This window comes from Podarcis filfolensis (genome assembly GCF_964270895.1).
Source record: "Podarcis filfolensis genome assembly, chromosome: 1".
In the NCBI taxonomy this organism is placed as follows: domain Eukaryota; kingdom Metazoa; phylum Chordata; class Lepidosauria; order Squamata; family Lacertidae; genus Podarcis; species Podarcis filfolensis.
Window position 1 is genome coordinate 68,708,136 of NC_139604.1, and position 21,230 is coordinate 68,729,365.

Genomic DNA, 21,230 nt, shown 5'->3' on the forward strand with positions numbered 1-21,230 from the left:
CATAATTCAACTTTTGCTGAAAATTCACTGTTTAAAAAAGTCATAGTTCTAAAACTATTCAACATTATTAAATTGACAAATCAAGTTTTCTTCCAATATTGAATTATATTACAGTTTTAAACATAAATGGTGTTTTTGGTGGTAACACATACTGGGTGAAATCCACCCAGTACAGCAAGGATTTCTTGCTTGCATAATGGACCATTTCTCCCTGTGAGCGCCCTAAATCTGACTGGTTCTCCCAACTGTGCAGCAGATTTGAGGGCACAAGGGGCAGTGGGGTCCCACTGCACAAGCAGAAACCCTTGCACTATTGGGATAGTTTAGCTGATTACTGCTCATCTGTAAGTTCAAGCAGCTTTGTAATTTTGCCATGTGCAGGGTGTCTGTCAAGAGCACATGGGAAAGCTGCTCAGTGATGAACTGCATCTTTCTCCATGGGCTTCGGAGTAAACTCTCATAGCCTTAGAGAGCTGCCAGTCCTTTTAATACTCAGAGACAGAGACAGGGACAAAACTACAGTGACATGGAGGCAGAAGAGAGGAACAGTAGTGGCACAGAGGAGTAAAGTGGCCTACATTTTAACAAGATACATTTTACAGTACTTCCACCACTGTGTATACTTATTAATTTAAAATGCTATACATTTCACAAAGTTTACACCTATTTACAAGCTTCATTATTAGTGTTAGAATCAAAAGTACCCCTGCATCTTTACATCATAGACTATATACTCATAGCCTTGTTAGTATTTCAAAACAAGCCAGTTTGTTTTTGTAAGTTTAATCATTAACACACCTCCACTTCTACCATGCTTTCTCTTCCCACCTTGTTTGAACAATCCATTCTATGGCTTATGTGGTAGAAATGTAGATATGTTTTGCTACACACACAGAAAGTCACAACAAACCTTTATTTCTGGCTTACTGCTCATGGGAGGGGGCAGGCAAGTTCACAATTAAAATGTCAACTTATTGTGACATGCAAACCGGGCCAATTTCAAGCTGCTTGAGTCTCGTATGCAGGGCTTTATCTAGGCCTCAATGAACTCTATTCAAATTAGTCCTACTTCAAGTACACTCACTGAATATAATGAGCCTAAGTTAGCTATGTCCATTACCTTCACTCCTTCACTCGGAGTAGGACTAACATTGAATATTACCCTAACATTTAAAAAAATCAAAGTATAAGTCATATTAACAACAGATAAGATCATCTTTACTAAAGAAGGAAGACTTAAGAGCTTACTAGGTTTAAAACACTTGCTGTTAAAACATTAGGCACTTCTGCCAATTCCTAATACTTTGGACAAGGGTGGGGAAAATTAACATGATCAGTTTTACAATCAACAAAAAAATCCCCAAACCCTTCACTGTTCACTATGATTTTAAACACACTGAAGTTCATCAATTAGCAGTGAGAACCATTTCCAAGAAAATTATATCAGGATTACAACCTAACACTGGTCAAAGATGTCACTGAATTCAGTAGTCTAATTTGCTAATTCCTGATTTTGGCAAGTCATTATAGATGGGGGAAACAACTTGAGCCATATTGTAATTGTCTAGATTGAACTTGATGGCTTTAAACAAGCCAGAAATACCTATCATATTCTGTATTGCAAAGTTCAGATATATTCTACAACAAGTCTTTAACCAGTATTTTAAACCTGCAAGTAACTTGAAGTATCTGCAAAACTTTAACATAATCTCAAACAGCAGTGTTACAATTCACACATTTCCAGCAATCCCAGGTGTGCAGCAGATAAGGGTAGAGCTTGGCCAAAAGGGTATTTGCAGACATTGCCAATCATGCTGCCTGCAAAACCCCTTTCAAAGTGCAGGGCAAGACAGCATTTGAGAGTGGCTTCTGTGAACATTCTCAGAAGCTCAACTCCAAGTCTTATCTTGCCTTGTTCTTCTGTAGGAGGCTTCTGTAGACCCCTATGGGCAAAAATGTCACTAGACATCGTGACATTAGACAACTGACAGGTGTGCAGCTCCAGCCACTAGCCACCTGCCAAACTCCTGCACAAGGTGGGGGCATTAACAATCTGGACCACCAGGCTGGAAAGGTTCCCCATCCCTCCTCCAAGCTGTCATTTAAAATTTTCCATAATGCCTCCATACAGAGTTCCTCCAGGATGCTGTTAGAAATGTAAAATGGTTGCTTGCAGCCATCTGCCACTGTAACAAAGTAATCTGAGGGCCCCAAAAAAGATAATCTGCTGAGTGCCACCCTTAAACCTGGATCCAGTCCTGGTACCAATACTCCTGAGAACAAGTAGTACAGGCTTCAGGGTTACAGATTCCATAAGACATTGAAGCAAAACAATTGTGGTCAAAGAACACATTCCTTCTTGTTACAGTAAAGCATATTGCACCTGTAGAAAGGAGTCTAGCACCATCTATTTACCTCAGATCACCATCTTGGTTTTTTTACGGCTATAATGGTGATTTAACAATGGAAGTCTAGAAAAGCTTGAAAGTCAGATGCTACGTTGTGTGATCAGAAAATTTGGGTTAGGGTTAGGTTAGGGTTAGGGTTGTGATCAGCAAAGGTATGAACACATTTATTCCTGAATGCAAGCAGCTCTGACTTGGTGAACCAGGGAAGTTATTTGACGTTGACTAGACAACTCATTCTCCCTGAACAAGAATGCAAAAGCCTTTTTTCAAAATTGTGTGCCATCAGAAAATTTTGTCTCAAAACAACATGCTACAATTAGTGGTGATTTAAGGAAGCATTTGTCAATACTAAGCAAGCCACAAGGGGCCAGTAGACGTTACTGAAATGTAAATGTGGGACAAAATCCTGTTCATGTAAGCAGGCAGGCATGAGCATACACACATACTTGCATAAAGAAGGATTGCTTCTGAGGGTTAGAACAACAGGCCCTCAGCAACTTCCCACATTCTTCTGGACCATCTATAATGAAATTCAGTTTCAACAAATGATCACAGAAGAGCTTATACTAGAACTCAAATATTAGCTATTCCAGTGTCTCATAGAAAGTCAGAAAACTCTTAACATATCCTTCTGCAGGTGCTACGTGCAGAGAGATTATAGATGAGCATTTAAAAATATAAACATGTACAACTGGCTCATAGACAAATGGTCACTTTTAAAGACCTACGACTTTTATAGAAAGCAATACAATGAGGAAATGAAACAATAAATGAAATCTTTTAAGATTTCAAGGCAATGGGCTTTGTTCCTGTCAGGGTCTGTGAGGCTGGCCTGCCTCATCTACCATGTTGAGTATGTAGGTAGCAATATCTTCTTCTGTAGGTGCATCTGATACCACCCAAGAATCATTGGCTGCAGTCACCTGCAGACGACATATAGGGCAATTCCTGTGGTGACCACTCCTGTGTAACAAGCCAGAAGAAAAAAGTCAGTATCACACAGTTTAAGAAGTATTAATAATACCCATTGCTACCTTTGCTTATAAGTTAGAATGGAATATTACAGGCATGACTAGAGAAGATTTACTGCAGTATGTTAGAACTACCATAGAAGAGAAATATCCAAACAATCCTCAACACATGACTAGCATGCCTTTTCTTGAAATCCACCAAGGAACAGTACCCCTATAACTGATTATATTCTGTTGCTTTTATCATTGGGAATTTCCCCAAATAGGATCTTCTCCAATTATTAATCCAAAGCCAACCTTTCTGTAATTTAAAACCATTGCTTCTTCTATAATTAGTGCTTAGGGTACACAAAGTCAATCTATACACCCTTAACTTCCTTTTTTTCCTGTCCCCCCCTCCCTTTTCCTCTTATGACCTCCCTTTGAAATCTTTCAATTCAAAGGGCGGCACTGTGGATTCTTCCCAATTTGTGAACATCCTGAAGCTGTTGTGTCAAAACTGAACAATGTTCTTGCAGGAGGTATTTAGCAGTGTCAGGTAGACTGGTAACATCCCCTTCCAGAGTCAAATAAAAAAAATCCCTGGTAAAACAACATAGAGTGCTGTGGTATGAAAGAACAATGCAGTTTAATGTTCATCTTGGAAATCACTAATGCCCAAATGTTAACAGAGTTCTGTGAATGTTTTTATGAAAATTTTATTCCAGTGGGGCCCTCTAGAGATTCCTGAGATTCCATTCAGTTTTCAAATGGAACTGGCAGCCCTCTTTATCTTCGTAATCTAGACAGACTAGAACATGAGACTTTAGTTATTTAAAAAAGTCACAAGATTTTAGGCTTTAAATCCTGAAACCAGATTACATAAACCATTTTGTCCAGCTGACTATTTGCTCAAGCCTAGTTTGGAATAGAGTCAAGTTGAATCTGCTTTGCACCACAGGTGGCTGCTACCCTAAGAAGCTATCTTCCCTGCTGCAATTCTATTAAAGACATATCATTTATTGGATACTTAGAAGCTGTTTCCTACACAAAGCATCATTAGTTAAAGGTATATAGGTATAATGTGCTGTAATAATTTCAAAGGGTTGTATTCAATCTTAGTCATACTCAAAAGTATGAAATGAATGGACATGACTAACTTAATTTCAATGGATCTATTCTGAGTAGAATTTATACAGATACAAACCACAGTTCAAAATACCTTCAAGCCTTCATTTTTAAGGTTCTGAAGTAACTTCATAATCAAAACAGAGCAAAAGCTCCAGTTTGAAACAGTTTCTCCATTATCTGGACACTGTCAACATTGGGAGTCAAAACTGTGCAAAAGCACAAACTGACAATGCACACATTTCTGCTCTGCCCTTCCCCCATGCACTGGTCTGATTGTGGGGGCAGAGCTCCATCGTGTAATTAGGACTCACGCCGGCTTCAGCTAGTGCAACTGTTTAGTTGAATTCAGTCCTTTGTTTTAAATATATATATGCAGACTGATGCTGACATGAACAGCAATTTGATTTGACATTAGCAACTTGCCAGGCATTTGTCCTGAAGGGTTTATCTTTTAAGAGATTAAACAGGGAATGCCCAACAAAGGAACACATTTTCTTGCCAAAATCCAGTTCGCTTGTTGCTCCCACATAACACATCCCTTACCTCATGCTATCTACCAAAATCAATGGTTTCTATTCTTGTTGTTACAAGACAAAGCTAGTGATGTGTTATTTCAGTGCCTTTCAGCAAATTTATTCTAGGGAAAGTGGTCAAATTTCACAGGACCGCTTCACAGAATAATGCAATCAGAGCCTGTGTCACAAACTTACCATTTATCAATGCATTTCTGACAAAAGCTGTGAGCACATGGCAAAATCAGATCAGCTCGTCCGTCCATGCAGATGCAACATTCTTCCTCATCAGTCAGCTGTTTCACCCTACAATACAGATAAAACTATTATTCCCAATCATAGCAATTAGAAGTGGGATAAATTTATATTTTGGCATTGCTCAGCATGTTTCTTCTGTATAAACTTTTATTTTTGTTGTGCATGTTTGTATTTCATAATATGGTGTCCAGCTCATGGGTGGCTAAGCCACGTAATATCTACTGCATTACATTTAGGTTTTCTAGCCTATCTCAACTGGTCTGATCCAGCAATCTCCTGTTGCATACAAAACAGCTGCTCTCTATAAACAAATCCAATATAAAACCAATACATATAAAGCCACTAGCTTCCGGAGCACAATTATAGAGAAGAGAACTTTCTCAAAGGGAGGTATATCTCACGCTCCTCTTTAATGGCCTTCCATAAACTATCCAAACCAATCTTTGTAAATGTAGCTTTTGGCTTCTAGATAGTTGTTTCACTGAAATAGTTTTATGTTTCTGCTTGTTTGGAATAATCTTCATTGCTGGTACATTGTTATTGCTTTTCTACAGTTGTTTTTAGTTTTAATGTTTTTATAACTTATGTTATATGGTTTTGTTATATGGTTTTGTTTTATTGTTATATGGTTTGATTTTGCAGTTAGTCGCGTTGAGCAAGGTACCAATGTTTTAAATAAATAATAAATCAGCATAATATATGCTGAGTGTTAAAAATCAGAGCATATCGCCCAGAAAGGGTGGATTCAATGCTTCTCCACATTTGTAAGTGGGCACAATTCATGTGGGCTAGCCACCTTTGATCTTTGTGCATTCCTGCATATATACATGCATAGCTATTGGTTCTACTTCATCTGAACACAGGAAAATGTGTTCTGTCTGGTTCCAGCAGCTTCCATGCAGAGCACTATCAGGCCTGTCTTTCTGGATAGGGGACAAAATGTTTGCAAGATGCAAGTTGGCCAAAGCACTCCCATTAAACAGTATTAGCACTAGTAGTTATATGCATCATTTAAATGCAGAGACAGATAAAATCATAATTCTCCCCACTAAGAATAAAGAGAATGTCTAGACAACTGTCAATGCTGGGGTTTGCTTCACTACTTGTATAGTTTTGTTGCTGCAGCTCTGAACACAAAATAAAGCTAATGTGTGCATGAAAACACAGGACAAACAGCATTACTATAGTATGCACACAAGATTATATTATGATATTACTCTGCCCAAAAGAAAACATTTTCCTACAGCAGTCAAGTTCTTGGCACCCTATTTTTGTTGCATGAGATCAAGAAATTCATTTTATGTCCTTGAATCTATTCCCACTTCTTGTGTACTCTGTATTTATTTTTCTATGATCACATGTCAACTGCTGTTTTCCATTTGAATATTTGATCTAAATATCAGGTATTTTTCATCCACCAAGATATGTCTGCACACGAAACTCACAGCCACTAAAGTAAATCACTGCTGCAGAAATGTACACCCAGGGTTAGAATCAATACTATATTTTCATATTTTCCATTGTTGAGGAATTTTATTTATGTAGCAGTTCTCTTCTCAAAACAAGAATCCCTCTATATTGCTCCTAATTAAAAAGATGTTTTATTTACATTTGCCATAAGCACCACTAGGCATTAAAACTACCTTGAACAGCTAGCCATCCCTCAGGACTAGCAAACACTCATCACTTTGAATATCTAAAACAAAATAGGCACAGATTCCAGTAACTTGCTGTCCACTCATTAGAAAACAGGCTACCATTTATGAACCAGTTCCCCAAGTCTTCTGAGTTTAAGTTGAAGACCTACCTAAGAAGCAACTTTCACATGCCAAAAAACATAAACAGCCACAAAGAACAGTTCTGACTGTTGCTCAGATTTAAATAAATTTTCTTCAAGTTAGATTAAGAATGCAATGCGCAGCTCTATCCTTGCTACTACTAAAAGTTAAGGTGTAATCCTAGGGCACCCTGGAGAATGTAAGATGATGCGGCCTTCCCTCTCCACAAAGCTCAAGGATTAGTTCCTTGTTCTATACTGGTGGACAACTATGGCATTGAAAGAGACTGCTTTATTCTGAACACCATTCAATGAACAAAAGAAACCACCCATATCACATCAAACAAACGTAAGAGTTGAAGCAAGAGGAAGTAACAGAATACAGTGGTGCCTCGCAAGACGAAATTAATTCGTTCCGCGAGTCTTTTCGTCTTGCGATGTTTTTCGTCTTGCGAAGCACGGTCCGTCGCAACTGCGCCTCTTCAAGCGGCTTTAAGAAAAAAGCGAACAAACTCGCAAGACGTTTTCATCTTGCGAAGCAAGCCCATAGGGAAAATCGTCTAGCGAAGCAACGCAAAAACCGAAAAACCCTTTTGTCTTGCGCGTTTTTTGTTTTGCGAGGCATTCGTCTTGCGGGGCACCACTGTACATGTCTCAAGGAATATGGATTGAAGAATGATTCCTAGGAACATAGAAAGCTGCCTTATCCTGACTCAGTGGTTCTCAAGAATTTCAGGAAGGGGTCCTCCCTGGGTTCTGGCTGGAGATGCTGGGGATTGAGCCTGTGACTTGTTGCATTCAAGGCAAGCCCTCTAACACCAAGATACAACCCATCCCCTTTCCAGAATATTTCAGTAAACCTAAGATTCATGTGGGCCTATCACTATATGACACTGTTCACTGAAACCAGACCAGGGGTAGCCAGAATAGTGTCCACCACAGCAAGCCAGCCCCAGTTAGCATGGACAACAGTCAGGGATGATGGGAGCTGAAGTTCAATAAGATCAGGAGGGTGCCACATTGGCCACCCCTATGTATAAAATAGGGAGGGGGGAAGTGTTTCAAAAAATAGAGTCATGGAGATAGCCAGATGTTGGAAAACCAGTGATAGGCTGAACATTGATTCTTGGTATAACAGAGTATGGTCAATAGCACTGGCTGAGAAACATGCCAGGTGAGAGCGGCAAAGGGCAAGCACAATCCATATTCCTTTTATAACATATGGCAAATGTTTATTGAATACATAAATTGTTCCGACTGTGGCAGGAATCCACTCAGCACTCATGAGAAAATGTGGTGTGATCTCTTAGAGTAATCAAATGAAACTTTAACACATAGCATAATAAAAGTATGTAATTTTATAAGGACAGGTTACTTATTGTTTACTGCTGTAACAATTGTTTTATCAAAATTTATCTTCTGTAACATGAAAATAAATAAATAAAAGTATTATTGGGTTTTTTTAAAAAAATAGAGTTTTCCCATGTTCCTACTGTTGGCCACTGATTCAATGCCAGAGAGTTATTAAGGCCATAGGTGGTCTAGTGCTTCCATTTTATTCAAGCCATTACATTTTGTTTCCAGACAAACACCTTAGATCATCGTAAGTCTGAAACCCAGTTTAAAGCACTGTTTCATACATACTTGAAAAGGAAAAGATTCTGTAATGCTATGTGAAGTAAAAAGTAATTCTGCTCTTTATAGGTAAGAAGCATAGACACACTTAGGGTTCCACTGCTGCCATTGTATTTGTAGTTGTACTCGTCTTTAACAGGAAATATAAGAACATTATGCAACCTGTTCAAGGTAGCATGTGTGCATTTGTTCAAGAGTTCACCTTCAGTAAAAGTGGAAACAGATCATATCCGGAGAAAGACTATGCTTCAAGCAATGTTTCAAAAAGGATAGCCAGTTTACATGGCAAATAGATTTGCTTCTGTTGCAAAACAGATGATTTTCATTATACAATCTCTTTGCAGGAAGAACATGTCTCTATCTCAAGATTATATACAAAATTTGAAACAGGCTCCCAAGTGCTCATTCAATGCAGTACCAACCTACCAATGTATTATTTGCATACAGCTCAAAACAGAAGTTTGTAACTGTAATAGTTAATTAGATGTACTGTCATCCAAGTTGAGATGAAAGACTTACTAGCATAATCATTAAACTTTTATTCTATGCAAAATATTCATATATATATATATATATACATATATTTGAATGAGAGAGTTTGAATATGTATACATAATGAGCTGAAGAGATTTGTGTGCTCAACTTCAAACATAAATGGATCTCTTAGAATACTGAGATACCTTCCCATCAAAATGCTGGCCTGACAAGATGCAACAGATGACAGATCCTCGGCAGCTCCTTCTGAGGCAATGTTCTGCGAAAGAACACTTGCTGCTTGACTCGTGACATCTTTATAAAGCTGCATGAACTGATATAAGTTCATGATTCTTGATGCTTCGACAACACCACTTGTCTTGTTTATCTAAACATACAGAAAGCAGTCTTACCATTTTTGCTTCAACACCTCACTATCTATGCTCAGCATATGCTCATCTATGTAAACATACACACTCCAACTAGGACATAAACAGAGAGTTCAAAGATGGTACAAAGATCAGAGATTTCTCACACTGTGGGTGGCTTAAGAATGCTCACAATGACCCTGTCATTTGAAAGGCCATCCATACAGTTTCCCTTTTAGTGACTTGGGTGAATGACTGTAAAGGTTGCATTAAACAACACAACACCGAGACTTTAAAAGTAGTTACGTATGGGACCAAAGTCCAACCAAAATATATTGAGTTCTCAATATATTTTGAGATGAATCAGAAAATTAACAACTTTCACATACTTACAGAGATGTGACTTCCGGGAGTGGGGTGGGGTGGGGAGAATCTGGATACCTTTTTTCTTAACCCTCCCCGCCCCACCACCGTAGTTTTTTTTGTTTTCTAAATGATTTATTTAGGGGCTGGCGAGACCTGGGGCCACTGCCCCTCTGGCCCTCCCCACGTGGCGCCACTGCCACTGCCTCTTCCTCCTTCCCCCTCAGCTCAGGATTTTGCTGCCTTTTGAGATAGTAAGATTCACACTGTTCATACTGGTTTTGCTGTTTCTGTTCCTTTCCTATGGTGGTTTTATGGGCTCCTTCCCCTTTCCTTAGTCTTTCAACTGTTTCCTCTTCTGTAGAGGAGCTGTCCAGTGTGCTGGACTCTTCCAATCCTGCTACTTGTCCTCTTGATCTGGTTCCATCTTGACTTCTATGTCTCTTTCTTCTGGCTCATTCACTCTAATATACAAACATGCTACAGCTTCTCCTATTCTTAAAAAAAAATCTACTGATTCTTCTCTTTCTAGTTATTGTCCCATCTCTTTGCTGCCTTTTGCTTCTAAACTCTTGGAGTGTGTTGTCTATTCTTTCTGTCTGGGTTTTCTTTATTTTAGTTTGGCCCTTGATTTTATTCTCTACTCTACTGAGATGACTTATGAAGCATACTAATGACATTCTTGTTGCCAAATCAAAGGGTTTACGTTCCATCTTTATTCTTCTTGATTTTTTTGTGGCCTTTGACATGATTGATTGTACTCTTTTACTGGGTTCCCTTAATGACCTTGAATTTTGTGATGCTGCTCTACTGATTTTATTGTATTGTTTATATTGTTTTAGATCGTATGAGCCCCACCCCCAGTAAAATTTCCTATCTTAAATGTGTTCAGAGCCATGTACATAGATGGTGCTATATAAGCAAATGTTAATAATAATAATAATAATAATAATAATAATAATAATAATAATTCAGGTATTTGGCCAAGGAATGTAATAAGGGATTCTGCCAAGCATATCCCTCCCGCAAACAAGGCCTTTGCACAACACAGCCTCTGATGCCTATTGCTTCTTATCTACTTAAGATTTCTCCATCTTCTGCAGCATGTGAAAGAAACTGATCTGTTTGGAAACACTCACATCAAATCAAGAAATACATTGACATGTGAAAGGGTAGAAACTTGTAGCAGCTATGGCAAACTTTCAGTTTTTAGAAATCCATGATAAATAGGATGACAAATATGAAGAAATAAGACAGGGAAGTCTTAGAAAAAGAGACAGATTAAATTTCATGTACTGTTCGTTTGAATTTTGTTCCCCCTCACCTCTTTTTATGTTTGCCTGACACTACTGAGGACTGGAGAAGACATAATAATTTTCTGAATATGTAATAATTTGTTTTACTATAATGATGGTTTCTGGGTTTGTTTGTTTTTTGCCACCTCCTCCTAAGCTGGCAGAACCAAAGAGATACTAGATTCCTTGCAGTTCAGCAGTTTGTAACTCCATTTGTAACAAAAACTTAAAAAATAAATTCAATTTGCAATTATTGTCTGAATAAACAGTGCTTTTAATATACCCAGCATTCTATGGAAACCAAGTTATACACGACGCATTTTATGTTCCTAAAGTAACAAAGTAACTTTTGATATGTAAAGAGCACTTTAAAAAACAAGTATTGAAAAAGAAATAAAATCAATTTTCCAAAAATATCTGTTCCACCCCCACCAAAGATATAGGAGAAATGCCACCCCCACCCCCACCCCCCGGCATCAACATTTACAGAAATTTTACCATTCTACAAACTTACCTTAGTACACACGACTCGAACAGCTACCTTCCAGAGAGCAGTGGAGTCTGAACCTGGCTGTACTTCAAATAACAGGTGCTTGTCCTGGCCAGAACCCAACTTGGCAGTTCTGAAATTATTTAACATCCATTTATTTCACAGTATGAAATAAATTTGTAAAGCACAATTCAATCTAGATTAGAAATGAGAACAGCCACTATTCTACACTTCAATCTAGAGATCCAATTCTAGTACATACACAAGAAACAGACATCCTTGAGGATGTACAACTACCATCTATATTTTAATACACAATAAAATGACGATGTAGCTTTCATAAATCTTCCTCAGCTTGGGATTCCTAAAGTAACACATTGCCTATGTCTCCTATCTCTCATCCTCATCTGTGCCCCTACAGAGGGCATATATTTTAATGCAATTAAAGAATATGAATATATGGAGCTACCTTACAGATTATTGGTCCATCTAACCCAGTACTGTAAACTGTGATGGCAGCTACATATATAGTACCTTGCCAAATAAATTAGTTCTTCTTCCCCCTACACATATTCTGGCTAAAAAACTTTATGAACATACACTTCATAAGGTGGGTTGTAGCCAGCACTAACTTATACCACTACATTATTGTTAGATGCCACAATGCTTTCCCTCTCTGCAACATACTAAAATGGCCATCCATGTGGAATTTTATAAACATGCACATTTCACCGTTAATGTAAACTGCTAGACTATATTTCACTCATCTACAATCAAAGAGACAGAACACCTAGTAGTTTAATAAAGTTTCTTATCTAGCACTGAATAGAACATCTGATGTATATCTTTCATTAGGTTTCCCACCACCACCAGAAACAGCTAACACATTCATTTTGGAATACAGGCAACTCCCCATTTGTGCAGGGGTTGCATTTTGGGTCACTGCGCATGTCGGTCATTCCACAGCCAAAAATGGCACATGTGTGGGTGGTCAGGCATGTTCCAAATATGTGCAAACAAGGAGTTGCCTGTAGTGTTAAGGAGGATGTTCTTTCAAATACTGAGTCATCTTAAATGCAAAAGAATAAACTGAAAAAGCCTTACGTGTCATTCATTTCAGCTACTCTCCCCAAAAATTCTTCATATGTCAAGAAACCACTTTCTCGAACCAGGGATACATGTTTGACTACTTTTTCTGGCAGCTTATTAATAGCAGAGTGTGTCTGGCTTGAGAGCTGCTGGCCCATGATGACGTTCTTTAGCTCAGCATCCAAGAAGAAAGGCAGATCCACTTATTTGGAGAGTTTCTGATAAACAAATTTAAAAACGTTGTACTGTATTAGTATGAAATAATCAACATTGGATGAAATAATCAAGATTGTGCTTTTCTTTTGCTTTTAATAAATTGCTAACAGCTATGCACCAAGATACCAAGACCAAAATTGCACAACCACAAGCACTATTGTAACAAGAAGGCAAATGTACTTAGTCCCCTGTGAATATACTTACTATGTGAACAGAAACTGTAATACACAAAATGCAATCACAGTCAACCACAATGCATCTGCTATATTAAAACCTTGTAGACCAAAATGCAGCACCTGCTCATGAATTGCTTGGCTATTCATGTTAAGCCATCCAGAAAATAACAGGGTACAGCAAGTTTTAATAAACTGTTAATCGGAAGAGCATCTAAAAGGTTGAACATGGAACACACTTCCTAAATTATACATGTGGTTTAGAAACTACTATAATTTAAGCTGCAATTTGCCATGTTAGTTTTAAATATATGTATTTTAAATAAGGACTTACTAACATGTACTTTAAGGACTGAGAAATAGTAGTTTAGCTTACAAATTCTTTTAATAACTGTCAAATAGTAAACAGACCAAATGCTTTAATTTCCTAAAACAGATAAGCAGGTACACGGCACACTCTGTAAAAGTCTTTACTTTGCAGTTCATTTTTTTGCAAACTTCTATAAGTTATATATAGAATAACAGAGATCCATGAGCAACCAAATATCACATGCTCATAATAAATCTGAGGCAAAACTTTTTTTTAACCTAACAAAAGTAAAAGGATATCACATCCAATGTACCTATTTTTTACACAAAAACAAACAAGCAGAAAGAAGCTCCTTAAAACAAATGTTTCAACCATTCGCTAACCTGTAATTCTAAAAAAAGGCAATCCTCCTCACTATTTCACCACAGTGAGCATGTAAAGAAAAACATGTTTGATTTACCTATTATCAATCTGATCTTTTGTAAAAAAAACAAGTAATTACAACACTCTTTTTGGGGGGAAACCCAAGAGGTGGCTGAACAGTTATACCAACCCCAGCCTCCTCCTAGGTTGACATCACAGGAGAATCCAGCACTTCAAAATAATATGGGACACAAGTGTTTTTGTAAACCGCTTTGAGGTTGTTTGTGTGTCTGTGCGCTTTTTTTTTTTTTTACACAACAAAGCGGTATACATATATATTTGACGAAATATTTGAAACAAGTGGCTCAAAGTCCTTTCGAGGTTGGAACGTGCTTGAGTTTCCTGACCCTCGTTTTAGCACAAGAGGTACCGCGATCTGTTGTTGTCAGCCACTTAGGCCCCACAAAGCAGGGCAACAGCTTTACTTTCCAAACTCGGTTTTGAAACGCAGCGTGCTCGTCAGAAAGAGGAGGAGAATCGGAAGACCCGGCCCCAAATCAACAAGAAACCGCACAGAGCGGCAGGGCAGCCGAACCCCTCGCGGGGCTGGGCACCTGCCAAGCTGCGCTCTGGGCTCGGAGCGAAAGGCAGCCCCGCCGCGCCCTCCTTCTCCTCTCCGAGGTCCCAGAGCTCACGGGGCCGCGCCCGGCAGCGCCACACCCACCCGGAGACCCTCGAGGAGAACCGCCGCCACGACGCCGTCTCTCCTCCCTCCCCGCTCGCGGCCCGAGGCGCCCAAACGCAGCCGGAGGGAAACGGAGACGGGCGCTCCCGGGCCTCCCAACGCCCGAGGGCGGGGTTTCCTCAGTTCCCGAGCCCGCGAAACGAGGCTTCTGGGCTGGGACGGCGGGTGGGAAGGGCGGCTCGGGGCGCTGTATCCGCAGCCAAGAAACGGAGGGAGCTCCAGCCTCACCCGCAGCGCCTCGGCATCCTGCTGCTGGTCGCGGGCACCGCCTCCCTCCGGGCGCAGAGGAGGCCTCGCTCCTCTTCTTCTTCGCGGTTACAACTAGGCGAGCGCCGCGAAAGCTCGACATATGGGCCAAACCGGCTCCCGTCGCGTTCGGCTTACGTATCCTCGCGCTCCCCTCGCCCGCTCCCCCGCGCGCCCTCTGCCTGCCGTTGGTTTTTCTGGTTGCTAGGAGACGGACAGAAGCTGCCCTCGTGAGAATTCCTGTTGCGATTCTCTTCCTGGCCGTGTTAGTATCCCCTCCCGACTCTGGTTATAAAAGGGTTAACACGCTCCCCTTCTCTCCAGTTCCAGTGAGGAAGTTCGCGCTTCGTTATCCCTTCCATCTCTTACAGTTTTGCGATTCTATATCGCCTTTTTGCCAAAGCGGGCTACAGTTTTACAGTCCCGCTTGGTTATAATTCTCCCACCCACTCACCAGCCGATAAGAATAAAACTCATGCAGCCCTCTCCCCCAGCTCTTATTCGTCCTTCTCACAAGGAATAATAATTTCCACCGGAGAGCTATAGTGGCCACACTGCCAACAATTAATGTGCTTGAAATAATACTTAAGTAAATAACAACAACAACAACAACAATAATACACAAACCCTTTCCATGGATGTAGCCAGGATTTATTTTAGGAGGCACAGGCTTTATGTAAGGAGGGGGGCAGAACTGAGTTACCTGCAAGGCAATTGGACAATTAAGTATTTTTATTTATTTATTTGATTTAGGGGGGGCAGCTGCTCCCCCGGCTACACCCATGGCCTTTCTAAATCCATGGCAAAAAAGCTGGGTGAGTCTTGTTTGCTTGTAGAGGAGTAGAAACAGGATCAAAGGCTGAAAATTTATACTGTGCTTAGTGGGATGGGGAATAAGTCCCAATCAACAGGGCAGACCTCTGCAGAAATGTATAGGATTGCATGGCAAATAATTTATAACATGGATAGCAGATTCGAAAATGCACTTAAAATTTGCTCGTTGAAAACCTAATATTCTCCCATTGTTGGTACAAGAGCAATGTTGGAACTGACTGCCTACCTGCATACCACAGAATCTTTCCTTTTCTCAAAATTTGGCATTTTGCTACTGCAACCACTCTTGGGAACGAGTCTGTGTTCCCATCATGTCCACCAGGATCCTCAGTAATTTTCAAGTGGTCCATGGAGAAAAGTTTGGGAACCACTACTAAAAAGGACTAAACAAGTTTTTTTAAAATAACATGCTGGATCAATTACATTAGTAGTTTTAAAATTTCCTACCTTCATGAACCCTTTCCACATGGACTTGTTTGCTGCAAACCCCCTACATGTTAAGAACTGGGGGGCATTCTAAGTGCACATTCAGTTCATGCAAGGCTGGGCCTTACCACATGCGATTTGGACTGGTAGATTACTCCCTGCGGCTGCATGAGACAGACATTCAGCAGTGATGGACAATCCACAGTACAAAAAATCCTGATAAACAAGGAATCCCTGGCAACACACTGAGAAAATTAATAATGAGCATGGGTAATAGTATCTTGAAGAACTGATTGTGGCCATTGGTGTACTAAATGGTCTGTTAAAGTTATATTCAAGAAAACTATTTGCAACAAAACCTGGTTTAATATTTTCGTATCTTGCATATTTCCTGCAGGAAGTACATAGTCAAGTCTCCCCCTTTCCATAAAGGTCAACAAACATCTGGAGATCAAGTGTGGGAATCCTACATATGTTATTGAAGAATGGCAGCTTGTCAGTTTCTATTGAATGGAACCCATCATTCTTTGTGTAACTGTTTTCAGGTATTTCCTGCAAGGGTTCATTTCCAAGAGGTAGAGTAAATCAGATTTCAACAGATAATTTATTTGTCTTTTAGGTGGACGTGTGTGCTTCAGTGATGCTTTGTTATGTTAAGAACTGTGTTATTCATTGAACTTTGACTACTGATTCAGGCTTGGCACAAGTGTTGTGTAACAGAGTTATTCAGGATGCTAAAAACATAGCTCTGTAGTAGGATTCCTCTCGTATATGAAATGAAGTGGAACTTGGATCTTATCCATTGTGTTTACTTGTCAATTTCTTTCCTATGTGTTATTCTAGCCCACATCCAAAATCAATTCAATATGCATTGCCCATCTTGAGAAGTAAAATTTACTAGGTAGTCCCACTGAACCTTCTTGGATTTACTTACTTCTTGTTGTTTAGTCGTTTAGTCATGTCCGACTCTTTCTGACCCCATTTACTTACTTACTTTGGTGTAAATATAGTTAGACTCCTATAAGTATCAATGGTATGTTCGAAATGCCACCATTAAACAATTTACTATGGCCTGACATATGCACTTTGAGTTTAACTAATGGCAAGAAAAGCCAATTTTGTATGCTTTTTTGGTTTGTAGATGATCTCCATACAACATTACAAAAATTATTTCTGCAATTTTTTTTTTATTAAGATGGAAAAACTGTCCATAACAATTAGAAACCAATTGTGTTGTTTCAAAAGATTGTATTAAAATATATCTCCCTGAAAGTTGTATAGAAATAATTATATTGTCTTTTCAAAGCAATCTTAATAAATAAAATGGTATACCATAGTATGATAATGAATGTGACAATGGCAACATGTTTTTTTGGAGAGATATGTTTTAATCCTAAACACAGTTGCTGCAGAGAAAACTCTATAGAAGAGGATGGAACATACCTCAGAATGTCATGCAAATGATTGCTGTGTTATAATTGTCTTTGGTTTAAATAGAGAGAGGGAGGGAGAGAGAAAGAGAGAAGACTGCCTGCTTAAAGTGATTCCTATAGGGAAGTGTTTAGTACAATTTTATCTGAAAAGTTGGATACAACATTTCATAGTTACAAAGCTTGTGCCACATTTTCCCATGTGAATCAGATCTTTTCTCTCCTCTCCACATTAACCCTTCCATTTATGGAATTCTGTAATGAACTAGGCATATTTTTGTAATGACATGGTATAGCTGATATGCATGAAGTACAAATTGCATAGAGAGACAAAAATATTGACTTTGGCAGTATTTACAACCATCCATTTATAAACAATTTGCTAATATCTGTCATTTGTTCATCTAAGATATGTCCATTTGGATGCCATTTCTTAAACTTCTGCCTCCAAACATTTTACCCGTGGTTCAGGCTTGGCTTGAGATTCTTCTGTGTTTTTCCCATTTCCCTTGGGTTCCTGCTCTGGAGTTTTGACGCTTGTCTTTGTTTCTTTGATGTTCTTGGTTTCAATTTCTACCTTTTTCTCCTCCTTGTTGGAAAATGGAAATGTTTTCTTGTATCTTTAAACAAAATTTGGAACAAGTTAGGAAATTGGACGAGTAACCATAAGTCTCCAATGCTTCCTTCTCCAAAGGAAACTAAGCACTTGCACTATGTCTGGAACATCTTGCCACTCAAAGAATTGAAGCAGGCAATGAACATATTCTTGAGAAGGTGCAAGGACAACTCAGATAACCCTTAGGATGCTGTATAGTTAGCTTTAAACTCACCAAAGCCACATAAATGCCTCTGTGCAGCACAGCAGTTCCCAATTCATGTGTTTATCCCCAGTAGAATTGAGGGGTGTATTTAGGTAAAATCCCAGGACCAGATCAGAGCACTAGTGCTAGGTTCTTTTATGAGCTGCTGTTCCACAGAGGGTCACAGATCTGGTGGTCAAGAGACATATGGGGGGGGAGCAGGACTGACGTGATTGGTCAGTTAGTTAAATATTTCTATTGTTTTACTTGATCTGGGGGCAGCTGCCCCCCTGCCCCCACCGCTACATCTATGAAGAGACCATAACATGCAGATTATGTAAATGCACTTCCCTTCCATGTGCAGAACACTATATATGAACACATGCCTTTGAGCGTACATTCATATGCAAATGTGCTTCACCTGTATTATGTTTCTACTGCATAAAAGAATATACATGCCAATAAAGGTACAGGGTTAGAGGCTGACTTGCACAAAGCATTCTACCTACAGAGTCCAAGGCTCACTTCCTTGGTCAACATGTTGAATGTGCACATGTCAAGGCAGCCGATGTATAAAGATGCATATGGATATTTATTGTAGCAAATAAAACAAAAAAGTACCCTTACTTTTTGACATAGCAGACTGCTAAAACAACTGTTGCTGTGAAGAAGATGAGGGCAAGCACAAGGAGGGCAGTGGGTACACCTAGAGAGATAAACAGATTGTTTTAGAATCAAAGAGTGTGAAGGGTAATCCATCGTGTCTGGTGGTTTCCAAAGGCTGGTCAGCACACAACATTGATTTGTGGATGGGAATTCAAGGGGGCGTTTTGGACCTATACAAACTTTCACTGCTCAGGACCGAAGTATTTGAGGAACTAGCTTGCTCTGTATCAGGGACTCGCTTCTCATCAGTTGACTTGTCCTCTCTGCAAGAGATTAGAAGATATGCAGCCAAGAAAGGGACATTTACTGCTACACTCCTTGCATTGTGGAATGTTGTTTTCAGGAATTGCTTTTCTCTCCCTGTTTTTTAAAAAAGTATCTAATATATTTCTGTTTTAGCTTGTATTTGGTTTTTGTGACTGGTTGAGTTGTGGATGTCCTTCGTTCATATTGATGGATCTGTTGGTTTTGTTTTCACTTATGTGATTTTATATGAAAATGTGATTTTTTAAATTGAAAAACCATGTTTTTTTTCTTTCTACTCCAAAAGTGTTATAAAATGTCTTAAAGCAGCACACTTTAAAATATATATATACAAAATATTTTGTGGCCAAAAAAAATTTCCCTGGAACTTCACAGAACAGCAGGAATTTTTGTCATACTGGCATGCTTTTGTTGCTGAACAACTTGTCCCCACAGAGCATGTGCAACTAATTAGTCACCGTGTCCTGGCATATGATTCAGCCTGGGCGTAGTTGGTAGATTAATCTTGGCACTGATAATTTTTTTAACATTAAGCCACCCCAAAATGCCTGTTAGCATTACTTTATTTCTGTTCTTGTCCTCTCAGAGTTGGAGAAAGATGATGTCATCATCTAGACTGACGAGAAAAATCTAATGTTGCAGTGCTATGCACACTTAAAGGTAAAGGTAAAGGGACCCCTGACCGTTAAGTCCAGTCGCAGATGACTCTGGGGTTGCGGTGCTCACCTCACTTTAATGGCCAAGGGAACCGGCATTTGTCCGCAGACAGCTTCCGGGTCATGTGGCCAGCGTGACTAAGCCGCTTCTGGCGAAAGCAGAGCAACGCACGAAAAAGCCGTTTTACCTTCCTGCCAGAGTGGTACCTATTTATCTACTTGCACTTTGACGTGCTTTCAGACTGCTAGGTGGGCAGGAGCTGGGACCGAGCAACGGGAGCTCACCCCGTCACGGGGATTCGAACCACCAACCTGACGGCAAGCCCTAGACTGTGTGGTTTAGACCACAGCGCCACCTGCTTACCTGGGAATAAATCCCATTTCATGATGGCAAATTCCATTAGCAGAAATTATGATGGCCAGATGCAAAAGAGGACAGGGCTCATGAACCTTTAATAATTAGTAGAATAGGGAATTTTTAGCCACCATAGGTTGCACAACAGTAGGATTAGCTGAAGATCCCTCTTCTAATCAACTATTAAAGGTGCGGGAGTTGATCTGCTTTTCTTTCTGGCCACCCTGGCAGGACATTTCCATAAAAAAGACTTTGAAACCACTTCTGTAGCTCAGTATCCCTGGACTGAAATGAGATTGACTAAGAATTCTTTGACATAACTACTTTGTCGTGTCATCAGCAGCCACGATGAGCAGCAACTGTCTGTCATGTCCTTTTGGATACGTGGGAAGAAGAACTCTCTTATATCTCAAAATTAGCACATCTCCCACAAACAAGTAAGCAGCAGAAACCCACCCAAACCTGGAGGAGGGGGCAAGTTATAGCCCTCAACCACATTTCATGCAGATATCAAGGAGAGGAAAATGGGGGAATGGGTGGTGGAAAGAGAGAAAAGGTGGTACTCACCTATCTTGGGCTCTGTCCTCACCCATTGCTTGTTTTAATTCCACTCATTGCCAGCACTAGGCCTATGACAAGATTACTTCCAACAAGAGACCCTTGACTTAAGGGTGCCGGCTCACTCAAGGGCCCTTCAATATATTTTTTTAGGGGGCCAGGCCCCCTCAATGTTTAGAAGGCCCCGTGTACGGTGTCCTGGTGTCACATGACTTCAGGCATGTGATATCAGAACGTCACGTCGGGTCCCCTCAATCCTCTGGAGTAGGTGGCACTTTTGCCTACACTTAAGACTTTACCTTTCCTGATCTGTGGCTTTGAACAACCCGCAAGCATTCTTCACTTTCTCTCATCTACCTTTTCCCTAATCTAATTTTTGGGAAGTTTCCTCTTTTGAAGTCAAATGCAACTTTCTTGGTCTTTCCTGGCAATAGCCGA

General features: G+C 39.8%; 2 protein-coding genes and 1 long non-coding RNA gene across 6 annotated transcripts in view; 1 reads left to right on the forward strand and 2 right to left on the reverse strand.

Annotated features, from left to right (window-relative positions):
- On the reverse strand, nucleotides 1-14,994 carry RNF141 (ring finger protein 141). 2 transcript variants are annotated; one of them, XM_083600200.1, is made up of 6 exons: nucleotides 14,786-14,994; nucleotides 12,766-12,968; nucleotides 11,686-11,794; nucleotides 9,352-9,533; nucleotides 5,200-5,307; nucleotides 1-3,371 (listed from the first exon to the last, which is right to left on the reverse strand). In XM_083600200.1, exons 2-6 carry the CDS (start codon nucleotides 12,906-12,908, stop codon nucleotides 3,221-3,223), a joined length of 693 nt encoding a protein of 230 aa, XP_083456326.1. In that variant the 5' UTR covers nucleotides 12,909-12,968; nucleotides 14,786-14,994; the 3' UTR covers nucleotides 1-3,220. The 2 variants fall into 2 exon arrangements, with proteins under 2 accessions (XP_083456326.1, XP_083456327.1); XM_083600201.1 differs by lacking the exon at nucleotides 14,786-14,994 and adding an exon at nucleotides 14,537-14,675.
- LOC310756447 overlaps nucleotides 14,990-21,230 on the forward strand; it is an 8,504-nt gene continuing 2,263 nt past the window's right edge. Inside the window, exons 1-3 of one of the 3 annotated variants that reach the window (XR_014544880.1) lie at nucleotides 14,990-15,066; nucleotides 15,557-15,618; nucleotides 16,461-19,495. This is a non-coding gene — a long non-coding RNA (uncharacterized lncRNA). The other 2 variants (XR_014544881.1, XR_014544882.1) reach the window with 2 other exon arrangements.
- LYVE1 (lymphatic vessel endothelial hyaluronan receptor 1) overlaps nucleotides 16,410-21,230 on the reverse strand; it is a 13,157-nt gene continuing 8,336 nt past the window's right edge. Inside the window, exons 5-6 of the mRNA XM_083600008.1 lie at nucleotides 18,921-18,999; nucleotides 16,410-18,113 (exon numbers count right to left, since the gene is read on the reverse strand). Of these exons, the coding sequence (XP_083456134.1) occupies nucleotides 17,927-18,113; nucleotides 18,921-18,999 (266 nt within the window). The 3' untranslated portion in view covers nucleotides 16,410-17,926. The remainder of the gene's footprint in view (nucleotides 18,114-18,920; nucleotides 19,000-21,230) is intronic.